The sequence below is a fragment of the Euphorbia lathyris genome, chromosome 6 (assembly GCF_963576675.1).
Source record: "Euphorbia lathyris chromosome 6, ddEupLath1.1, whole genome shotgun sequence".
NCBI classification, from domain to species: Eukaryota; Viridiplantae; Streptophyta; class Magnoliopsida; order Malpighiales; family Euphorbiaceae; genus Euphorbia; species Euphorbia lathyris.
Genome location: NC_088915.1, coordinates 48,792,465 through 48,816,054, shown reverse-complemented (window position 1 = coordinate 48,816,054; position 23,590 = coordinate 48,792,465). Strand labels below are relative to the sequence as shown.

General features: G+C 38.2%; 2 protein-coding genes across 2 annotated transcripts; both read right to left on the bottom strand.

Moving 5' to 3' along the window:
- Positions 1-4,928: 4,928 nt before the first annotated feature.
- LOC136232377 (glyceraldehyde-3-phosphate dehydrogenase, cytosolic-like) lies at positions 4,929-8,327 on the bottom strand. Its single transcript, XM_066021494.1, has 11 exons — positions 7,920-8,327; positions 7,732-7,832; positions 7,531-7,646; positions 7,346-7,445; positions 6,331-6,477; positions 6,181-6,241; positions 6,005-6,102; positions 5,722-5,864; positions 5,485-5,568; positions 5,275-5,364; positions 4,929-5,187 (listed from the first exon to the last, which is right to left on the bottom strand). The coding sequence occupies exons 1-11, from the start codon at positions 7,945-7,947 to the stop codon at positions 5,145-5,147; spliced, it is 1,011 nt and encodes a 336-aa protein (XP_065877566.1). The 5' UTR covers positions 7,948-8,327; the 3' UTR covers positions 4,929-5,144.
- Positions 8,328-8,530: 203 nt separating this feature from the next.
- LOC136232376 (cytosolic Fe-S cluster assembly factor NBP35) lies at positions 8,531-11,103 on the bottom strand. The gene is made up of 3 exons (XM_066021493.1): positions 10,946-11,103; positions 10,747-10,848; positions 8,531-9,594 (listed from the first exon to the last, which is right to left on the bottom strand). The coding sequence occupies exons 1-3, from the start codon at positions 10,980-10,982 to the stop codon at positions 8,687-8,689; spliced, it is 1,047 nt and encodes a 348-aa protein (XP_065877565.1). The 5' UTR covers positions 10,983-11,103; the 3' UTR covers positions 8,531-8,686.
- Positions 11,104-23,590: the final 12,487 nt, after the last annotated feature.

Here is a 23,590-nt window from a genome sequence, read left to right as displayed (position 1 = left end):
CTTGCTAACTTTATTCACTTTTTGTAGAATTTCAAACCAAATAACCATGCCAACAAGGAAATCAAAGTTTTGAAGTTCATAATTTGCTAAAGAACTTGCATCACTTGTTGTTGTTGCATCAGCACTATGTTCTACTAGATGAAGTAATGCATCTCTTATTTGAGGAGCTTGGAATCTTATTGCCCTTACACTAGAAACACGACTTTCCCAACGTGTATCGGACCATGACTTTAATGTAAGCCCTTTCCCATTTTGATCTTTCACATAAGATTTGAGGACCTCCCATCGTTTTGTTGATCCAGAGAATAATTTATAAATCCTTTGTACCACTCCAAAAAATGATTTAGCTTGAACAGAACTCATGGCCATATCACAAAGTGTAAGATTAAGAGAATGACAACCACACGGAGAGTAAACTGCTCTAGGATACTCTTTTAGTACCCTACTACTTACACCTTTGTATTGCCCCTTCATATTAGAACCATTATCGTAACCTTGCCCTCTTATGTCACTAAAATCAAGTTTCAGGTTTCCAATAGCATCTTTAGGTTCATGAAAAAGTGCATCCCCTGTTGTTTCAATAACTTTCAAAAAGCCAATGAAAAACTCTTCTACTTTTATTGGACTCGTAGAAACATTAACACATCTCAAAATGAGACTCATTTGTTCTTTATGATTAACATCGGGAGTACAATCAAGAATAACAGAAAAATATTTTGCCTCTCTAACAATATGAAGAATTTTGCTCTTAACCTCACTCGCTAACAAAAGTATTAGCTCATTTTGAATATTATGACCAAGATAATGGACACGCCGAGTCTCTTTTTTTCGAATACGCCTAAGGTGCTCTTCCATTATTGGATCAAAATCAGCAATCATTCGAATTATACTCAAAAAATTTCCACTATTATCATCATCAAGTCTCTCCTTACTCCCACGAAACGCCAAATTAGTACTAGCAAGAGTTTTTACAACACATATAATTCTTTTCAAAACTTCTCCCCAAAACTTTTTCTCTTTCTCAATGGCCTTTTGATTAAAGGAATCAATTGTCAATCTTTTTCTCAATCTCGTTTCTGCCTCCATCCAGTCTGTTATACTATTTAGGTGATCATTGCTCTTTTCATGCTCATTGAGCCTATAATGAATATTTTTCCAGTCATTGTATCCAATGGTTACTGTTGTTATGGGACTAGACACAACTCTGTCTCTTTTGAACAAGACACAACAAAAGCAAAATACCTTATCTATCTTCCGAGAGTATACTAGCCATGACCTATAAAGTTTTTCTCCATTTTGTAAAGATCGAGTGTAGTGTTTATTACTAAAACTTCTACTTTGTGCATTAGAAGGATATATTTCATCTATGACTCTTATGGACCCTTTCTGTACTAAAAAATCAATTTTTCTTTGAGACATATTAATCTTCCAATTTCCTGGATCAAACAAATCATTTAAATCTTCTTCGTTCATATCCACATTTTCATTTAAAGGCTCACCATCTGTAACTATATTATTAAGATTATTATCAACTAAATCTTCATCCGCAACATTCATAGGATTCAAATTCTCAGGCAAAATTTCATCAACATGTGAGATATTCAAATTGTCATTGTTGATAGGTATATTTTCAGCCAAATTTTCATCAATAGTGACACTCTCGTTTAAATTTGGCAATATATTAGTAGGTTTTAAATACCTATTCATCGATCCCATTAGAGATTGAGTGAGTTTATCTTGTCTTTCCTTTTTCTTTTTCTTCGAGCTTCCAGATTCAAATTTTCGTTTACCCGCCATAATATTAATAACACCTAGAAAATAACAATAAATATTATAATAAAAAAAATTAGATAGTAATTGAAAGAACAATTTTTTACGGTAATTACTAATTATAATTTACAACCTTTACATAGTCATTTATCCTTACATAAAATTAGAAGAAATATTACCTTTTAATTAACTTCTTTAATTAAAATAATAAAATATATTTTCCTTGATTGATTTTCACAACTTTTTAAATATTTGTTTACTATGTGGTACTTGAGAATAAGAAACTAGCAAAAAAGAAGAAAAGATTGACATTGAAAATAATCTATGTCAAATGAAAAGATTTTGAAAGATCTATGCTTTAAATTTAATCTATGTCAAGTGCAAACTTTTTAATTTATTTAAATACCTTTCTTATTTTAATCTATATTTAATGCACAGTTTTTAAATTTATTTTCACTAAACATGATAAAAAAAACTAGTCTGGATGATGATTTATTAATTTTTTTATACTAAACTTTTATAAAAAAAACATTAGATCAAATTAAAACTAAATAAAATAAAAGACTAAGCATTAAGAAATTCAAAATCAAACAATTATTTGAATAAAAATTAAATATTCACCTCTACACCAACCAAAGAGAAGCAACAAGGAGAATGAGGAAGAGTTCTTCTTGGACAATATAGAGAAAAGAGAAGCAAATTTTTATGTCTGACATAAATTATAAATATTGTGAGTGGCGGCACCAGAGTAGTTTTATAGGGATAGAGAGGTGACTTTTTTTTATTTCTAATAGTAATTGGAATAGATAGTTTTTGTCCTATTCAAATTATTAATAGTTAATAATTGTACTTCTAATTAAGATAGGCTGTAGTGTTTTAGTGTTTGGTTTGCGTGAAAGACTGAAGGAGACGTGTTGGTGTAACTAAAGGCAGGTTTTATTTTAAAAAATAATTAAATAAAAGATACTAAAGTACATTATCTATTTTTTACGGAAAAGTGAGGCCTCACAATTTGTGAGGCCCTAGGCACAGGCCTAGGGAACTCCCCCTAGAGCCGGCCCTGATATTAAGTATATATAATTAATTTAAAATTATTTTATAAATTATATATATCCAAAACAAATTATAAACAACTTTTGCTTTGCTGTTTTTTTTTTTGTCAACTTGATGCTTAAATATATAACGGATAAATGAAGTTTAGAATAACTTGAAATATGTCAACATATTCTATGTCATGAGATCTTTTTATTGGTATTCATATCATGCAAAATCATATCATATGTAATGTCCTAAATTCTTCTGGATTGACTTACGATCTCATCGCAGTCGCCATGTCCTGTTTGCTACGAGGGGTATTTGAATGAGGACATGGGCTGATAATCTCTTTTAGGCTCATATCCTTTATCATTACCCATAACCTCAACATGAGAAATTGGAAAATTATGGTTTACGTTGAGAGTGCAATGGGGGAAAGATTAGTGATAACTCTTTAAGAGGTACCATTAGATCTTCTTGGCATGACGAGAGAACTTTATCTCATTTTTCATTTAGTTGCCTCAAGAATCACTCAAAATCTCTTCTGACCTCTTGTCTAAGGCTTTCCAAAATGTTCTTCATCTTTTGTTCTTCATTTTTCATCTCTTGTCTGATGATACTATTTTTTCTATCCAAATATTCCATGGATGTTCTTCCAACTGTGATAGAATCAAGTGTTCGAAGAAGTCTTGGATTAGAAGACGATCAAGATTTTGATACCAAATGATATAGAGAGAGGTTGACAGTAGAAATTGTTTGAAGGTTTTAACCTTAAACTAGCAAAGAGATTCTCAATCTAAACTTGAAGGAGTTGGAACCCCCAATTTACAAGCTAAACTTGTAAGAATTTAAAAATCCCTAATTGATAAAAGGGTGAACCCTAGCCTCTATTGGAGTGATTTGCATTTTAATTGATAAAAAGATTCATTTCAAGATATAAATTGGGCTTTATATACTCACTAAACTCTATAAATGAAACTACAATAAAGTTCCTAAGAACAAACTAATTTAACATAAACTAAAAGGACTAAAAAGAGCAGAGTACAAGTCAATGGCAAACTAGTAAATACCAAATGATAGAACCATAATGAAGTGGATGACCATCAGGATTAATGGTTCCGATGTAGAGAATCGGTTTAGAATTTAGAAAGAGAGAAAGGGAGAATACAGAATAAGAGAGAAAATAGAAGGAATTAGGAATAATATTCTTCATTGATGCCTAGCCTCTCAAAAGGCATGATCCATATAAAGTAGTGTAGTACATTGCTGAGGGTACAATTGGTATGACAACTGGCCTAACTTTTATGACTATAACCAAAATAGCAAAAGCAACAACCTAATAATGCATAACAAACTCACGGGCATGAGAACATCACAACCCTAGGCCACTAAAAGGCATAAAAGACCTAGCTAATTGGTTAATAACCATTTTACTCCTTCCTATTGTATGTGACAATGACAGAAGTCGTAAATAATCAGTGACAAAACTATAAATAGGAGGCAGCTGAAAGGTAGAAGGGCCCGTTGGTCTTGGCATGTGACACGTCGTGTCAAACTCCTAACATGCAGTGTGAATTCTAATTTGAAAAGTAGAAAGTTTCTGTTCTCAATCACATGACGTGTGACTTATTGATACGTCACGTGGACTCTTCACGTGACGTGTTGAGAACTCCACACGTTGTGTAAACGTTGTTTCTCTTCCACTTAGCGTGCCGCCTCTTACGACATGAGACCTCAAATTGTCTCATTTTGGCACCAATTTCTGGGAATAATAATCTCTAATTCTTTCTCGTTGCTTCGAATTGAACCCTTTTTACTCTACTTTTTCCGACTACCTGTTTTCACACATTTGGTCAACTTGATACCCATATGAAATCACCATTATCAACAACGGTTAAAAATGAACCTAGTGAAAAAAATTTTAAATTCAGTATTTATTTTTACTTTTTATCTAAAAATTTAATCATTTAATACTTTCACCATTTATAATATTCCATAATTTTATCTTTTATCGGATTCAGTCCCAAAACATTCCCAAAACATTGTTTAGTACATGGACTACACTTCGGTTAGTTTCTTAAGCAATCATTACATTTTCGGTAGTCAAATGCATAGGCTAAATTTGAATTTTAAAATTTTAATAACATAAAATAATCAGAATGTGACAGGTACACTATAAATATATATTTCAATCAACAAAAAAGAAGAACAACGAGATATAAATTATACAAGTTTGAACTGTAGCAAGTTCAATTATTCCCAAAACAACTCTTCCATATTTTCACTAAACTAACTGCCATCCCTAAGCCGGAAAGGAGGAAATGCACGGATGCCACTCATTACACGGACGCTATGTGGCAGATCAAATCGATCACCCGTGAGCTGCAGGAAAAGAAGTATGCATTGATGTCAGAAAATGAGAGGTTAAGAAGATAGCATTGCATGAATAAGACTGGAAAGGATTATTACCTGTAGCCCCATTCATTGTCATACCAAGACACAAGTTTCACAAAGTTATCGTTCAATGCAATTCCAGCCTTAGCATCAAAGATGCTTGACCTATCAAAACATTAACACAAGGAACAGGCATCAATATGGGAAGGGAAGCTCATTTTTGCATTCATGTTTCCTGCCCCAACTCATATAATAAGAATAATTATTATACTAATCAATTCTAACCTGCAGTCACCCACAAAGTCAGTCGAGACAACATCATCTTCAGTGTAACCAAGGATCCCTTTCATATTTCCCTCAGATTCTTCCCTGTATATTCACAAGGTAAAAGGCTATGAGTAGCAATGTCATGGAGACAGAATTCTAAAATTTGCCTCTGCTGGCTTTTTATGTGTAACAAAAATTAGATAAAGAAGGCATAATATGGCCTTCTTCTCAAGATTGAACTTTCTGGATCCTTACTTTATAGCTGCTTTGATCTCTTCATATGTGGCCTTCTTCTCAAGTCTCACAGTAAGATCAACTACTGAAACATCAACTGTCGGAACACGGAATGCCATTCCGGTTAATTTTCCATTCAGTGCTGGAAGCACTTTTCCCACAGCCTACATTTAATATGCTTATAAGAATTTGATGTGTGTATTAATAACACTAACTTTTCAAGGAACCGGGAAAAGAGCTACATATACAACCAGACATGTTAGATGAGGACTGCAGGAATACTTATTAATGGCAATCATAGTACCTTAGCAGCCCCAGTACTGCTGGGAATGATATTGAAGGAAGCAGCTCTACCACCTCTCCAGTCCTTCATTGATGGGCCGTCAACAGTCTTTTGTGTGGCTGAATAAAGACGAAATGAAAATTAATCAAAAATAAAGTACCTACTGCAGTTTGCAGCTTGATTCTGAGAATACCCACCGGTAATGGAGTGGACAGTGGTCATAAGACCCTCAACAATACCAAATCTGTCATTGATAACCTGCAAAGGTAAAAGTGTTTATGGTTAAAGCTCAAATTATCTTTTGAACTATGAAACCACAAATTTTTATGAGAGAAATGAAGACGTACCTTAGCCAAAGGTGCTAGACAATTAGTAGTGCAGCTAGCATTTGAGACAATATTAAGGTCTGACTTGTATTCCTTCTCATTGACACCAACGACAAACATGGGAGCATCCTTGCTTGGGGCAGAGATCACAACCTTCTTCGCACCACCCTATGATAATATATATATAAATACTATAAGCATCTAAAAAAATAAGATTATGTTTGAATTAGGAGCAAAAACTAGGACTTATAGTTGCAAATCAAAATGGATCTCTAACTTTACGCCCACAATGTGTACCCCAAAGGAGATTGTTGATTCTAGTGCATCAAACTCTCATACAAATGATAAACAAAAAGGATTTGGTTACAACATATAAGGATACTTATCAAAAGTAAAAATTCTATGCTTGCTTGTATATTGTACATCATGCACAACTCTTTTCCATCAAATCCATGATTTCCAAAATATTTTCTAATTCAGAAAATGGTTCTGAGCTAGACATGCTAAAAACAAGATAAACCAGTGCTTGGTTGAGATTAGAAAGCAACCTAAATAAAGAAGGGGAAAATAACTGTATGTACCAGCAAAGTTAAAATGAAGGATTTACGGAGCAATTACACCCTCGATATTCACAATTTATAAGCAAAAATGGAAAATTTGTTAAATATATATAAAAAAAAAAGTGATTTCTACAGAGATATAAACAAACAAATTCAAAACTGAAGACCCGATATATAATTCATGGAAATGAAAAAGTTCATGGCTATTACTGCAAGAATTTCTACAATTATTGGCAGCTGCACTATCCACCATTTGAAGTGCCCTTTCATCGCCAGCAGTATAGGAAATTTTCAATCTTAATAGCACATACATTTTTAAAGTTAGTGTCACTTTGGAAATAAAAGTGCAACCAAATTCCTTATGGTGGAAAAAGTGCTGCTAGAATATATTTCCCATTCAGCAATGCAATAACTGGCTATATATGCATACAAATAATTTAAAAATGACAGCCAAAGTTAGAGAAAGTTATGCAGACCTTCAAGTGTGCAGCAGCTTTGTCCTTGTCAGTGAAAACTCCAGTTGATTCGACCACATAATCAGCACCAGTCTCACCCCATGGAATCTCTTCTGGATTTCTGAGGACAAAGCAAAACAATAAAATTCAGAGGCTTGAAAAAAACAGCATAAATGAGCACATATACACAGATATTCACTTGGTACCTGGCGCCAAAAACAGTGACCTCTTTCTCGCCAAAGAGAAGAGTCTTATCATCTTTAACCTTAATATCGTGGTGCTTCCATTGTCCATGAACAGAATCGTATTTGAACATGTATGTCTGGAAACTAAAAACATATAAACAACCAAATCCAACACACATAACATTGGACAACAAATAAAGCCATGAGTTAACAAGTACGAACCATGTAATCAGTGGAGATGAAAGGATCGTTGACAGCAACGAGCTCGACATCGTCTCTCTGCAATGCAACTCTGGCTACCAGACGGCCGATTCTTCCAAATCCTAGAACAGCGTTTACACCAATGTCAAGAATTGCATTTGCATTAACAAAAGGAATAGAAATAGAAAGGAGAAGGAAAATTTGCATACCATTGATACCGATCTTAATCTTGGCCATTGTACCGTATGAGGAGGTTGATTGAAGCGAAAGGAACAGAATGGGTTGGATGGTGAGTGGTGTTATATACGTGTATATATATGCAGGGAGAGGAAGAGGCGATACGGTCTAAGAGTGCGTGACAAACGGAATAGTGGTGGGTGAGCGGAGATGTCGAAGTGTAGTGACCGTTGATCTCGAGAATTGAGTTATATTGTCGAGACTGACGGGGAATCAAGTGTTATTTACGTGCCTATTTGCTGGATCATCGGTACAAAATTAGGACTCATTATTGGAAAATTCTTTTACACTTCGAGATATATAGATGTACGTAGCAGTCATTATAAATCAATTAGTAAGAAGTGTGTTTTTATTTTTAATATCAATCATTTAGCTGTAATCTCCGGTTGCAAAAATATGTTAAAAATTTACAATTCTTTTGTGAGATTAACCTTCATGACAGAAATTTTTGTCGCAAATTCCGAGTAATAATTATAGATTTAGCTATGAAAGTTTCCATTGATAAATCTAATTTTTTTTATTCATGTCCTCCACTCCTGAAAGGAGCTTCATCAAATGAACATCAATTTAACTGAATCCCAGATGATCCAAAAATCAAGTCAACAGCATTTCATCTTATGTGACTCAAAATCACTATATATGATGTCAACAAAATCTGAACAAAACCAGTAACTAATTCAGAAGATATGGAATAAATTGTGCAGACATATTATATATGACCTCTTTCACTATTCTGCATCTAACGCCACTTATTTTCCGCCGTTAACTTTTCTACAATATTCTTCAGGGCAGGAGCACTTACTCCACACTTCTGATCGGCAAAGCAGGACCTCCCTTCTTCTGCTGCCTTGCATAGTTGTGGATCTAAGGGTACCTTCCCAAGAAATGGCACATCCATTTCTCTGCACATTTTCATTGCACCACCACCGCTGCTATCAAATACTTCACTACAAGCAATCAAGTTTAGCATTTCCGGTGCTTTTTCTCGCATATACTCCGAAACCTTTTCTGTAACATCTTCTTGTTCACCAGTCTCAGTCATCTTCATAAATTTAAAATCCACCAATGGTTGACACAAGCCACTCATATTCTCAACAACCCCCAGGACCTCCACCCCAACTTTCTTGCAAAAACTTACTTCTTTACGCACATCTATTAGAGAGACTTGTTGTGGAGTAGTGACAATAATAGCACCATCTATTCCAGTAGCTTGAAGGAATTGAACAATTGAGATGTGCTCATCAGAGGTCCCTGGCGGGGCATCAACCACTAGAAAATCAAGCTCTCCCCAGTACACATCCTTTAGAAATTGCTTGATGAGTCCATTCTTTCGTGGTCCCCTCCATATCACAGCTTCATCAGGGTTCGGGAGCATGAAACCTATTGACATGACCCCAAGGTTTGACTCAACGTAAACAGGAGACCAACCGAGGTTGCTTTGGTGAATGTCTTGACCTTCTAGGCCAAGCATCTTAGGAATGCTTGGTCCACAAATATCGATGTCCAGGAGGCCCACCTGGAAATCCATAGCTGCTAATGCAAATGCAAGCTGGGCAGAGAATGTGCTCTTGCCAACTCCACCTTTCCCTGATAAAATCAATATCTTATGCTTTACAGTAGCCATCCGTTCTGCAATTGCAACCAAATCTGCAAAAACCAACATATATAGCATATTAGCATTGATACAAGCACCAAACTTTTAAGTGAAAATGTTATCAAATATAGCAGCAGCACAATTCTCAGAGCAAATATACTTCATATTGGAAGTATACATCTCAAAATATTCAATAATACTGGGAAACCTAGGCAATGCTGCTTAAGAAAACTATTAGAGAAATTACAGTTCATGTTTTTTTTCTTCTATCCTTAAAAAAGATAAAAAAAAAAATAAAAAAAATAAAAACACCTCTTGTATGATTTAGAGGTCTCTTATATCTCGAAAAAGTGGATTCACCTCGTAGGTTCTTTTGCACGATCTGCTAAATAACCTACCACCACCGTAATTGGTTTACATGTGTAAATTGTAACACAACTAGGAAATTCCATTTACAACCAAAGGAAACCAGAGATTGAAAGTTTGTTCAAGTCCATGAACATACTCTGCCTATCAAAAGACAAAAGACCAATTTTTTTGCTAGAAGTTGTCTGACCCAAACAGCAATTCTTGGAAACAGAATCCTAATAGTTTCATAGCCACTCTTTCTATGCATGCAACTTAAAATCTTTTTTTTAGTTCCCTAGCCCGTCCAGCAACTCCACATCAAAGGGTGGCAACTACTCAGTATTTCTAGGAAATGATAATTATTGTTAGTGAAAGAAGTATGCCCATGAAATGCTCAAACTTATTTAGCAAGACAATCAGATGCATATTACTAGGTGAGGCTCAAATGCCCTTCTTGTTTTCCTTCCTTTTATGCAAACAGCTGGTAAAAAAAATAGACGAATAATGGTACATAATCATTAACCAGTACATATCAAATCTGAAGCTTAACTAAACGAAAATACAATCCAAATATGCGCTATACTCAACCTCGTATGAACAGACGGAAGTATAAACAGCCTAACGAAAAAATGGGTGCAGAAATATAAACAACTATAACTAAATGATAAGAACATCAAATGCTATATATATCCAAAACCTATTAGGAGCAAAACAACATCCATACACAAGTAATCAATGTTTATTAATGATAAAGAAGTCCGAATAAAACCTAGAAATTTCATCCCTAGTCTAAACCTAGAGTTCGCATAAGCTGGTAAAATTGGAAAAAAGAGACTAAAAAAGAAGTAGGAAGAGACCAGGATCGGGGCCTTTAGGCGCAGTAGCACAAGCATCTTGGTTAGGGCATCCTTGGCACGCATCGGATTTTCCAGCTAAATCTGATTGAGTACCAGGACAATCTGTATTCGCACAAGATAATAAAAGTAATTGATAAGTTTGAGAAAAGTACAAAAGAATTCGGCGAGGGTAAATTAAGAGAAGAAAGAGAAGGCATACGTTCGTTAGCGTTGTCAGGAACTTCACCGTTCTCCATGGACGAAGGTTTTTGTGGAGCAATTCAGGGCTTTCTTCCTCCTTATCGTGTGAAGTTTGTTCGCTTCTCTATAACAATGTGAAATCAAATGACACAGCCGCCTTCTTCAGAAAAAAGAGAGGCAGAACGACAGCGTATTGCTAATAAATCATCAGTATCTATCCAGAAAGTCAAAAATCGACTAGAAGGCAGCAGTGCGGTTATTTCATTTCTCTGGTTGGATGACCAATTGAGGGTAAAGATGTGAGTGTACAGTAAATTTTCAGGATTAGTTAGCTATTGCTAATTCTAATTCCAATTCCTATCTTGGAATATTTTCTCCTAATTTAGACCACATACTTCTGTTTGTTGGTGCATGTTTCTTTTCTTTTTTTTTTTTTCTTTTTTTTTTAGAAAAGGAAAGGAAAGCAAAGCAAAACAAGCAACTACACCGGGATTAGCCTAGAAAAGCTAACCCCAATCATATCCTTAAAAGAAGAGGAGAAAGAGCGATAGGGGGAACGGTAAGGGTAGAAACACCTAACACCCCCTCATGGCCTGCCGCCGCCAAGTGATCTGCAACACGGTTCTGCTCCCGGAAAATGTGGCTGAACTCAAGGATATCAAATGAGGGGCTAAGACTCTTAATAGCTTTAATAAGGTTGCGGCTATGAAGACTCATGACATGACTACGCAAAATCATATTGATGGCCTCCAAGTTATCTGACTCCACAGAAAGCCTCTTAACACCCAGCCTAATCGCCAGCTGGATCCCAGAGAGAATGCCCCAGAGCTCCGCAGAGAAGGAAGAACCCAAACCCAAATTCTGGGTAAACCCAGAAAGCCAGGCGCCTCCCGCATCCCTAAGAACACCTCCGGCAGCAATCTTACCATTACTGAGGCAGGAACCATCAGTATTCAGCTTCACAACCCCCTCTCTCGGCCTGCTCCAGCTCACGAGGTGGACATCACTACTCGGGGAAGATCTGGCAAGGGATTCACCTTTGAAACTATCAATAATAGAGGAGAGTTTCTTCAAGAAGAACTCAGCTAAGTTAGGCAAAAGCACAGCTTTATTATCAAAAATCTCCTCGTTCCTCCATTTCCACACTTGATGACAAATAATGGCAAAGAAAATGTCCCCATGCTCCATATAAGACAATAACTTTCCCCTAATACCATCTGAGAACCAGTCGTTCACAGAATGGGACATGAAGGAAGAGAAAGTATGATAAGGGAGAATTTTCTTCCAAACCTCTTCACTCTTAGGGCAATCCCTAAGAGCGTGGCACAACGATTCAACATGGCCTCTACATCTACCGCAAGCTCCAGAGGTCGCCAAATGCCTTCTGTATCTATATGAGTTAGTAAGTAATCTGTCTTTAACGCCCAGCCACAGGAAGCTCCTCATGCGGTAGGGGATTTTAAGGGACCAAATGGTCTTCCAAATATCCGAGGGATTATCAGTCCTGTTAAGAGCAAAAGCTTCAAAGGCAGATTTGCAAGAATAGACTCCATTGTTAGTCAGCGCCCAGCAATGCTTATCCATGTCTTCCTCTTGATTACTCACCTTCACTCCTCTAATTCTAAGGAGAGTCTCAAGGCTAAAGAAAGAATCAAATTTAGGCCAAACCCAGCTTCAGAGTCCACCACATCGGCTAACCTCCAGTTTTGGATATCACTAGGCGGGGGGGAAGTGCACACATCCACTAAAGGTTTATCCCCAATCCAGGTATCAAACCAGAAGCTTATGGACTTACCATTACCCACATCCAGACCAACCCCCGAGCAAAACTCAGCAAAAACGGCGCTAAGCCCTTTCCAGAGGAAGGAACAATTGATAACTCTCTCTTTCGGGCCCCCAAAGATCTTATCTTTTCGATACTTACCACAAAGAAGGCGAACCCAGAGAGAGGAGGGGCATTGCCACATACGCCAAAGGAGTTTCATTAATAAAACTTTATTATTATCCTTAGCTCTCCTAATGCCCAAACCCCCTGAATCTTTGGGCTGACAAACCTCACTCCAAGGCACCAGGTGGATCTTTCTTCCCTCCGCAGCTTCCCCCCACAGGAACCTTCGGTTAATCTTATCAAGATCATTAAGCACAGGATTCGGAAGCTGACAAGCCTGCATGATGTGGTTGGGAGCAGCGGAATTCACAGATTGAATTAAAGTCAGACGACCAGCGAGGGAGAGAGTCTTGGCTTTCCACGTGGCACACCTCGTATTGGCTTTGTCCAAAGTATCTTTAAAAGAAACTTTAGACACTCTCTCACTATGGAGAGGAATCCCCAGATACTTCCCAAGAGAATTAGTAAGAGGAATACCAGACAAATCACTTAATCTTTTACAAATTCTCGGATTCATATTCTTAGAGCACATCAACCTAGATTTCTGGATATTAAGTCTCTGACCAGAGGCTGAACAAAAATAATCCAGAATATCCATAATGACACTCAACTGCTCCTCATTACCTTCAAGAAAGATAAGGACATCGTCTGCAAAGAATAAGTGGGTCACCTGGGGACAGAAACTGTTGATGGCCACCGGGTGGAAACTCCCAATATCAATGGCATCTTGAATAAGGTGGGACAGCCTCTCCATAGCAATAACGAAAAGGAAGGGACTCATAGGATCACCCTGACGGATGCCCCGACCCGGAGAGAACTCCTCCGACATATCCCCATTCACCATAACCTGAAACACAGGAGAAGTAATACAAACCTTAATAAGATTTCTCCAACTGTCCGGGATCCTAGCTCTCTCCAGACTCTCCATCAGGAAGTTCCAGTTGATGCGATCATAGGCCTTCTCCAAATCCAGCTTAAGAGCCACAATGCCTTTCTTCCCTTTCCTAATCTTCATAGTGTGCACCATTTCTTGGGCAATCACCACATTATCCATCATTTGTCTACCGAGTACAAAACTATCCTGATTCTGACAAATGATCTCCGGAAGAATGCCACGGATTCTATTAGCCACAATTTTTGTAATCGTCTTGTAAAGAACATTACAAAGACTGATGGGTCTCATATGCAAAAAGGAAGAAGGCTTATCAATTTTAGGAATAAGGACCAGCAGAGTTCTATTAACCAGCTCAATATCCTTAGACCCATTGAACACACCTATGATAAACTCATAGATACCCTCCTTCACAACACCCCAGTGCTTGTGGTAGAAGCCAGCTGGAAGACCATCAATACCAGGCGCTTTAGACGCCCCAATGCTGAAGATGGCATGGTCAATCTCTTTTCGGGAAATAGGAAGAAAGGCACTCTGACTGATATCCTCACTGATCAAAGGAAAGGTAGCAATAGAGTGAGCCCTCTCCAGCTGAACAGGATCCTCTTTGAAAAGCTCCTTATAGAACTCTAGAGCCAAATTCTGAATCACCTCATCTTCATACACCCACTCCCGATCAGAATCTTTGATAGCCTCAATTCTATTCCTCTGCCGCCTGATCATAGTAGACAGATGGAAGTACCTGGTATTACGATCCCCATCCCTAATCCAGGATTTCCTAGACTTCTGGAACCAGAGAAGCTCCTCCTGCCTAAGCACAGCTTCCAGCTCCTTCTGAAGGGTTCTAAGGAGGCCATCTAAACTGTGATCAAACCTCACATCCAACCTACGCTGAACGCCCTCCATCCTTTTTAACAACTTATTCTTTCTTCTAATAATGTGCCCAAAGACATTCTTATTCCAACCAAGCACCTTCTTCCTGAACCCTTCAGAAGCTTGCAGGACATTCGAATGAGGTTTCCAATTATCTTGGACGAACTCCTTAAACTTAGGATGGGACTCCCACGCCAGCTGGTACCGGAACGGTCTCTTCCCCCTAGGTCGGTTGCCTCTCAAAAGTCTAAACAAAATAGGGCAATGGTCCGAATGACGGAACGGAAGATTTAAAACATAACACTCAGGGAAAGAAGTCAGGGCAGCCACATTAGCATAGACCTTGTCCAAACGAACAAAGGTACTATTGCGTTTCCAAGTGAATCTATGACCCGAAGCCCCCAAATCGGAAAGCCCACATAAATCCATATTATTTTTGTTGGTGCATGTTTCTAGTTTTTCTGCAATAATCTTATTCTTTCACAAATATATAAATAAATAAAATCCACTTTTCATCTACAAACTTCTTTTTCCTTTTAATTACTAGTATAACTTAATTTTAAAATTGTCTCTATTCAAATTAAATCTTTCTATTAATATATATAAACACAAATTTGAAAAAAAAGAAGCTAAAATTACATAATTTCATATTTTTAATATAATTGTAGAATTCATTTTATATTTTATTGGCGTTATGAACGTTCCATCTAAATTTAATCTTAACTTCTAAATTTAATTCAAACTCAAACATGCCAATGTAACTTTAATTGTTTTATAACATTTTCATAAGTTTTAAACAATTCGTTTCTTTCAATCGTTTCTTTTAAGGATCTAGATAAGTCACATTTGACTTGTCTGTTTGTCATCCTTATCCAATAATTCCATGTATTTGATCCAATCAACTTAACTTACTTGTTAAGAGATTTAACACTCTATTAGTTTATAAAACTAGAAAGTTTAACACTCTATCTTCTTAATAGCAAGTGTGCTATGTGTTTACTTGTTAGCCAATATAAATGTGGTTTTACATTACTTTAAAATAATTCATCACTGGATTGTCATTATATTAACTTTCATATATCTACTTCATATATATATATATATATATATATATATATATATATATATATATATTGAAACGCAAATATATATTAAGAAGCAACTGGGAAAAAATTACAAATAGAATCGAGAAGCCTTGTTAACCATTCCTCTCGAGCTAAAGAAGAAATAATATTCCTAGCTAGAGTATGAGCAACTTGATTCGCCGAACGCCTAACAAACGAAATGGAGCTATTAGGAAGCTCGTTCAATTGAGAAAAACAACCGTGGACTATGGCGTTAAAAGGTGAAAGAACCTCTAACGGGTAAGCCATTGATTGCACCACAAGCAACGAATCTGATTCAACAAGAACATTGTTCCACCCCTGCTCCTTTAACCAACTAAGAGCTTCCCTAATCGATAGAGCCTCCACCAACGTCGAGTCGGAATGAAATTCCACCAGCCCACTGCAAGCTGCTATGAACTCCCCTTTATCATCGCAAAGGCCGCAACCAAAACTCGATCGAGAAGCACTCTCAAAAACTACTGCGTCAACATTGAGCTTTAAATAGCCAGACGGAGGAGCTGTCCAAACCGACGGAGCAGGAGCAGGAGCAGCAGCAATCTGACGATGACAGGCCTGGGCCTGCCTCCAAGCGGTAATTGCAGAAACCGAACGCTTTAAAATGATGCCAGCCACGGTCACCTTGTTAAGCCAAATCACTTTATTCCTATGAGTCCAAATCATCCAACACACACAAGCACATAACTCAATTATCTCCTTTGGCTTCCTGAAGATGAGAGCCCAGAACTCAGAAAAATTAAAGACATTAATAGTTAAATCCCCAATCGGAGAAGCTCTCCACACCGCATGGGAAATCACAGCGGCATAAAGCATGGAAAGTATCCTCGACAGTAATATTACAAAGCAGGCAGATTTTTGACACCGAAATATAGCAATTTTTCAAATTAAACATCGTGGGGAGGCAGTGAGAGATTGCTCTCCATAGAAAATTATTCACTTTCGGAGGAACCGCCATTTTCCAAAGACCATTCTAGTGAGGTGATGCTTGATGATGAATTGAGCTCACAAAATCCCGCATAATACAACGGTAGCCACTCTTGACAGTATATATCCCTTTACGATCCTCAGCCCAATACCACCCATCCTCCACACTACGAGCACTCAACGGAATTTATGCAATTAAATTTTGGTCCCGAAGTGTAAAAATACCTCGAATGAAATTAAAATCCCAACGCTTTCCATTCGAGCAAAACAGATCAGCCACCTTATCCACCTCTAATCCCTCTAATTTATCACTTTCAATGAATGGATTATTTTTACATGGGAGCCACGGTTCCTCCCATATTCACACATCTTCCCTCTAGGGATGGCAACGGGTAGTGTACCCGTGGGTACCGACACTACCCTACCCTAATGGGACTACCCGTACCCTGTATAAAAGGGTATGAGACGGGTATGGGATCAAAATCATTACCCGTTAGGGTAATGGGACGGGTATGGGAATACCCCCTAGGGTACCCGGTACCCGTCATAAAAAAAATTATATTAATAAATATCATTGTTTTTTAGATGTAAGATATGGAATTTAAACCCCAACCATTTATTTTTCAACAATTGAGTGATACGACTAAGCTACTTTATTCTTATTAACTAAGGTTCAATTTATTCAATTTTTAGATTGATGATTTATTAAATTTATAGTTTGTTAAATTTGTAATATTTTTTTTATTTATTGATTCTTAACGGATAAGGGTACCCGCGAATTAAATGGGAAGGGTATGGGATGCAAAAATTATGCCCGTTAGGGTAATGGGACGGGTATGGGTAATTAAAAAATAAAAGGGTAAGGGTTTGGGAATGACATTATCCGCGGGTACCCTACCCGTTGCCATCCCTACTTTCCCCGACCCTACAAACCGTCGGGTTCCTTCTTTGAGTAGAGCTTGGGCCTCCAAAATACTTCACAAAATAAAATTGGAATTATCAGAAATTGAAGCTTCCAAAAAAGAACAATCAGGATAATACACACCTTTATAAAATTGCGCTACAAGTGAATTCGGCTGAGTCAGAAGATGCCAACCTCGCTTTGCCAAGAGGGCAAGATTAAATTGACGAATCTTTCGAAAACCTAAACCTCCTATAATTTTTGGTAAACAGAGACGATCCCAGGGTTTCCAGTGCAGACTTCGCCTACCAGACTCATCTGAACCCCACCAGAAGGAATTCATCATTTTTTCAATATCTGAGCGCAGTGAATCGGGAATAGAAAAATGGCTTATAACATACGTTGGCCAAGCCTGAACCAAAGATTTAAGCATTACTTCCTTACCGGCACGAGATAGAAACCCGGCTTTCCAACTACGTATTCTCGCCCGGACCATATCAGCAAGAAAGCCAAATGCCTGTAATCTACTGCGTCCCACAATTGCCGAAAGACCCAGGTATCAGGCATGCGCACATTAGAGACCCCTAGAACCGAACTTGTCACTGTACCATTGAGATCCGAACAGCTCTTACTAAACGAAATAGAAGATTTCTGGAAGTCAATCCGTTGCCCTAATGCCCTCTCATAATCCGTCAAACATTTCTTAATTGCTTCCGCCTCACTCCTATTTGCCCGGAAAAAGAGATAACTTTCGTCGGTGAAAAAAAGATATGAAATCGATGGAGCTGCGTCATTCACCTTACAACCGTGTATCACGCCTTGCACTTCGAGATTAGACAGATAAAGCGAGAGACCTTCCGCACAGAGGATAAATAAATAAAGGAAAATTGGATCTCCTTGTCTAAGTCCCTACTGAGGAATAATAGGCCCCACTATATGGTTGCCATTAATCACATTATAATGGACCTTACAGACGCACTACATAACAAGATCGTCCCAAGCAACTGGAAAGCCCAACTGCAACATCATATGCCTCAAGAAATCCCACTCAACCTTATCATACGCTTTATCGATATCAAGCTTCAGTGCCGCAAAGACGTTTCGCCTATTCATTTTCTGATGAATAAAGTGATTAACCTCAAAAGCCAACATAGCATTATCAGAAATAAGGCGCCTCGGTATAAAAGCGCTTTGAGAAGGCGAGACAACAACATGAAAAACCCGCTTTAATCTATTTGCTAAGACTTTCGACACAACCTTGTAAATAACGTTATATAATGCTATAGGTCTCATGTCTGCAATGGTTTTGAGTCTAGATTTTTTCTGGATTAGAACCAAATTTGTATCATGAATGTTATCAGGTAAAATCCCCGAATTAAGCCAAGCTAAGCACACTTCCGTTACGTGTCCACCAACCAACTACCAATGTTTCTGATAGAAGCCAGGATTGAACCCATCCGGACCAGGGCTTTTATCAAGGTGCATTGAAAATAAAGCACCTTTAATCTCGTCCTCCGTATAAACACTCAACAGATCAGCATAGTGTTCAACAGATAATCTAGGGACGACGTTACAAAGCACATTCTCCATATTACCAGCGCTAGATGAAAACAAATTAGAAAAATAACCGTGAATTACCAGATCAAGTCCTGATGTCTAGTCGCACCACTCGCCCAAAGGATTGCGCAATCTGTCGATAATGGGTTTTTTCCTCCTGTTGTTGACCGTCGCGTGGAAGAACTTAGATTTTAGATCCCCGCCTTTCAACCACAACTTTTTAGCTCTTTGGTGCCAATAGCTTTCCTGCTGTAACAGAATAGTATCTAGCTGTTGCCGAGCCTCAAGAAGGGACGCTTGTGGCCTTTCAATCGGCCTCTTGCTCCTGCACCGTAAAATTTCCGCCTTAAACTTCGTTCTAATCGCCTTGCCCCATTCAAACAGCTTCTCCCCACACATAGATTGTCTCTCCATAATATCCAGAAAAGAACCACTATTCCACGCCTCCTCAATTTTCTCCAAACAATCCGGCTCAGACAACCACGAGTTTTCAAAGCGAAATCTCCGCTTCCACGCTACTATACCCTGTGTAGGAAAATAGACAAGCCTAGGCATAGCGGAATAATAAAATTTTATCTATTTTATCTATTTCCCTTTTCCAAGATCTGTTAATTGTTATTTCATATAAAGAGGGATAGAAAGTAATACCTTTATTGAAGAACTATCTACCGTTGCAAACGAAGTGCCCACAACTTGTTATTATCAACTCGTGAACCACGAACGTTTGATTCAACACAAAAACAAAAACTAATCAGTAATCAACCTTTAATGAATAGCAATCTCAATGATTGCCTCTAACAGAAATCGATACGAGATCAAAGAGGGAGTAAGAAATAAAGTAAATTAGCCGAGACGACGACGAAACAATTCATTCTCCTCCTGTATAGTGTGTTGGCCGAAATTCTGAGGTTAGGGGTCTATTTATAATAGACTTCCAAAACCCTAATCCCAGTTGTGTTAGGAATTTAATTAATTGGAATCTTATTCTGAATAGGATTCCTAATTAGATAATTAAATAAGCACTTTAATATTATCTAAACAATAACTAATTATATTTAGATAATAATTATTAATCAAATTAATAATTAATTAATGTTAGGGATAATTAATTAGAGTTTTAATTGCATAAAACATCCAATTAATATTATCCGATAATTCTTTAGTTTAATTTATAATCATAATCTAATTACAATTATTAAATTAAATTAATATCCCTAAGTAATATATAAATTTCGGCCCATTGTCTATGTCCCGCTAATTACGTTTTCATCTTCCGATTCCAAGTCCCATATGCGACCCATTAGGTTCTTTATTGCCACTAGTTGTATATATCCTTTGAAATTATTCATCACGATTAATTCCAACATATATATAACGGAATACCGTCGCGAGCTGTTACTAGCAGAACCTATGATATTCCCCCAGAGCAATTAAAAAGTCAGGTTGATAACTGACGTTAACCTTTCTGTATTAGGTACAGTATAATACGGTCCTTTATCAACTATATCCTGTCGGTCAATTCCTTATAACCATGGAATGTGTCAAGGTTACATATAACGAAGAGTCCGGTTTTACTTGTACAGGTTGAATTCACTCTGAAAAGATAAGTTAAGTGAAATGTTCATTTCTACTCTTAACTGTATCACCTTGCAAGAATTTCAGTTAATTCACCACAAGCGGCCATTTGGATATATCTCCCACTTATCGGGAGTGACGAATGCTCAATCTGACATTAACTATTCTGTAATTACTTTGTGTGATACCCAACCCTACTCTCACACACCCTAGGCTCTCACCTATTGGATCGTGCTCGCTGATGCGCCTCCCGTAAAGGAGACTCACTAAGGGATAAGTGTACCCCCGTCGTTATCAAGTAATAAATTTCTGGAAAAGTCCAGGTATCGTCCACATGATTTATTTCTGCAAGTATCGAATTACTTGGTCTTAGGTGTTATCTAGGCTTTGGGGGTTTTGAGTTTGGTTTTTCTTAAGTTAATCTACTCCTAGGTTGAATTATACTATTCCTAGCTAAGTTATCTAATTCTAACTAAATTATTCTATGCCTAATTAAGTTACTCTACCCCTAATTAAGTTATACTACTCCTATGTGATCTTTTACCAATGTAATTATCCGAAGGAACATGAAGGGATACGATGATAATGAAAATAGATTGGTTAGACAACGGAATTAAAACCTAATCTAAGTCACTTGTGTCCGAGGCGATTAACCCTACCTATCCTCCTGAGGTCCCTAGTTCGTGATTCCCTTGTAAGGCCGAAACTATTAAGGGGCGAAGCATCACTGATAATGTTATTATTGCCTTTGAGGTCATTCACAGCATGAAACGCAATATCAATAAAAAGAATGGAGAAGCTGCCCTTAAAATTGATATCAGTAAAGCCTATGACAGGGTGGACTGGAACTACCTCAGAGCTATGATGCTGAAATTGGGTTTTGAATCCAAATGGGTGGAATTGATTATGATGTGCGTCTCTACTGTCAAATACTCAGTTAGAATGAACACCGATATGGTAGGTCCAATTATTCCACAACACGGGATAAGGCAAGGAGACCCCCTATCTCCTTTCCTTTTTCTGTTTTGTGTAGAGGGACTCTCGGCATTAATTGCGAAAGAGGAATCAAACGACAAGTTACATGGATGTAGGGTCGGACGAGGGGCACCACCTATTAGTCACTTATTGTTTGCTGACGATGCCTTTCTGTTCTTCAAAGCATCAATTGCAGAGAGTCGAGTGGTAAAGAAGATACTGGAGGATTATGAAGCAGCATCCGGACAGGCTGTAAACCTTGGAAAATCAGGTCTGATGTGTAGTAGCAATGTAGCACCGGAATTGGCCAATGCGATCTCTCACATCCTTGGGGTGACCGCGCCGATTGACACTGGCCGCTATCTGGGGCTACCATCACTGGTTGGGAGACAGAAAAGGGCCATTTTTGCTCACTTACGAGATAAACTGTGGCAGAAATTATAGAACTGGAGGGGAAAATCATTGTCTAAAGCAGGTAAATCAGTACTAATCAAAGCTGTCGGTCAAGCTATCCCGGTGTACTATATGAGCGTATTCTTGTTCCCTGTATCCACCGCTGAGGAGCTTCAGCGAATGCTTAATTCTTTCTGGTGGGGCACTAAGAAGAATGGAGAATGCAGTATAAACTGGATGAGATGGGAAAAACTGTGTGTCCCAAAGGAAAATGGAGGTCTTGGTTTTCGTGACTTCACCGCCTTTAATTTAGCAATGTTGGGAAAGCAAGGTTGGCATCTTATGGCTAACCCAAATTCTCTTGTTAGCAGGGTTATCAAAGCAAAATATTACCCATTGGGGGATTTTCTTCATGCTCGGTTGGGTCACTCTCCGAGTTTTATCTGGAGGAGTCTTTGGAGCTCCCAATTAGTGCTAAACGAAGGGCTGAGGTGGCGGATAGGAGACGGAAAATCCATTAATATCTGGACAGATCCATGGCTGAGAAATGACCACAATTGTAAAGTACGAAAGCTGATCATAGAACGGCAGCCTGCACATAGTTACACCGACGATTGACACGCTTAAAGACCTCATTGTTGCTGATCTTTATATACCAAACACCAATGAGTGGGATGTGGAACTATTGAATGAAATTTTCATGCCTCAGGATGTCGATGAAATTCTGTAGCTTCCACCGAGCCTTGTCATGGGTGCCGATAGCATCATATGGAATGGCAGCAGAACGGGCCATTATACTGTGAAAAGTGCTTATACACTCGCATCATGCACCATTACGAGCAACACGCACTTGCAGTCCCCGGGTGATTGGGGGAAAATTTGGGGAGCAAACATACCACACAAGATTCGATTCTTCGTATGGAGACTCGCAAGAGATTTCCTCCCTATGCGATTCAATCTGACACAGAGGGGTGTTCACATGTCTGATAGGTGTGTATTTTGCGGGATTGATGTGGAAGAAAGATGGCACTTCTTCATTGAATGCACCTTTGCTCACCAAGTTTGGATCGAAGCAGGCCTGCTAAGGAGAATCGAAAACGTCGCTGCTAACGCTGCAGATTTTGCAGAATTTTTGTTTTCTTTGTTGACAGGTGTGGAGGCGGAAGAAGCAGAGTTCTGTCTGATGATCTTCTGGAGTCTCTGGCGAACCAAGAACGCAAAACTATGGTCGAACCAGACCAATTTCGCGCGGCAGATGGTGTACGCAGCAAGAGATGTGCTGCGTGATTGGATCAAGACGCGATCAAGTGCAAAACCACAGCCAGGAACCACCGAACAGCAAAGCGAACTGGCTTCTATGGATGATATCCCGGATAACAGAACTGGGTAGAATCTACACAACAGAGGCGAAGCTGCAGATAGCAACCGCTCAGATTATAACAGCTCAAACCGTCGGCGGGAGCTCCCTTCAATCCATAATATACCAGCAGCAAGACCAGGCATCATCATGGCACAACATGTAGCAACAGCAGATCAGCAGCCCTTCAACACTCACTCACACA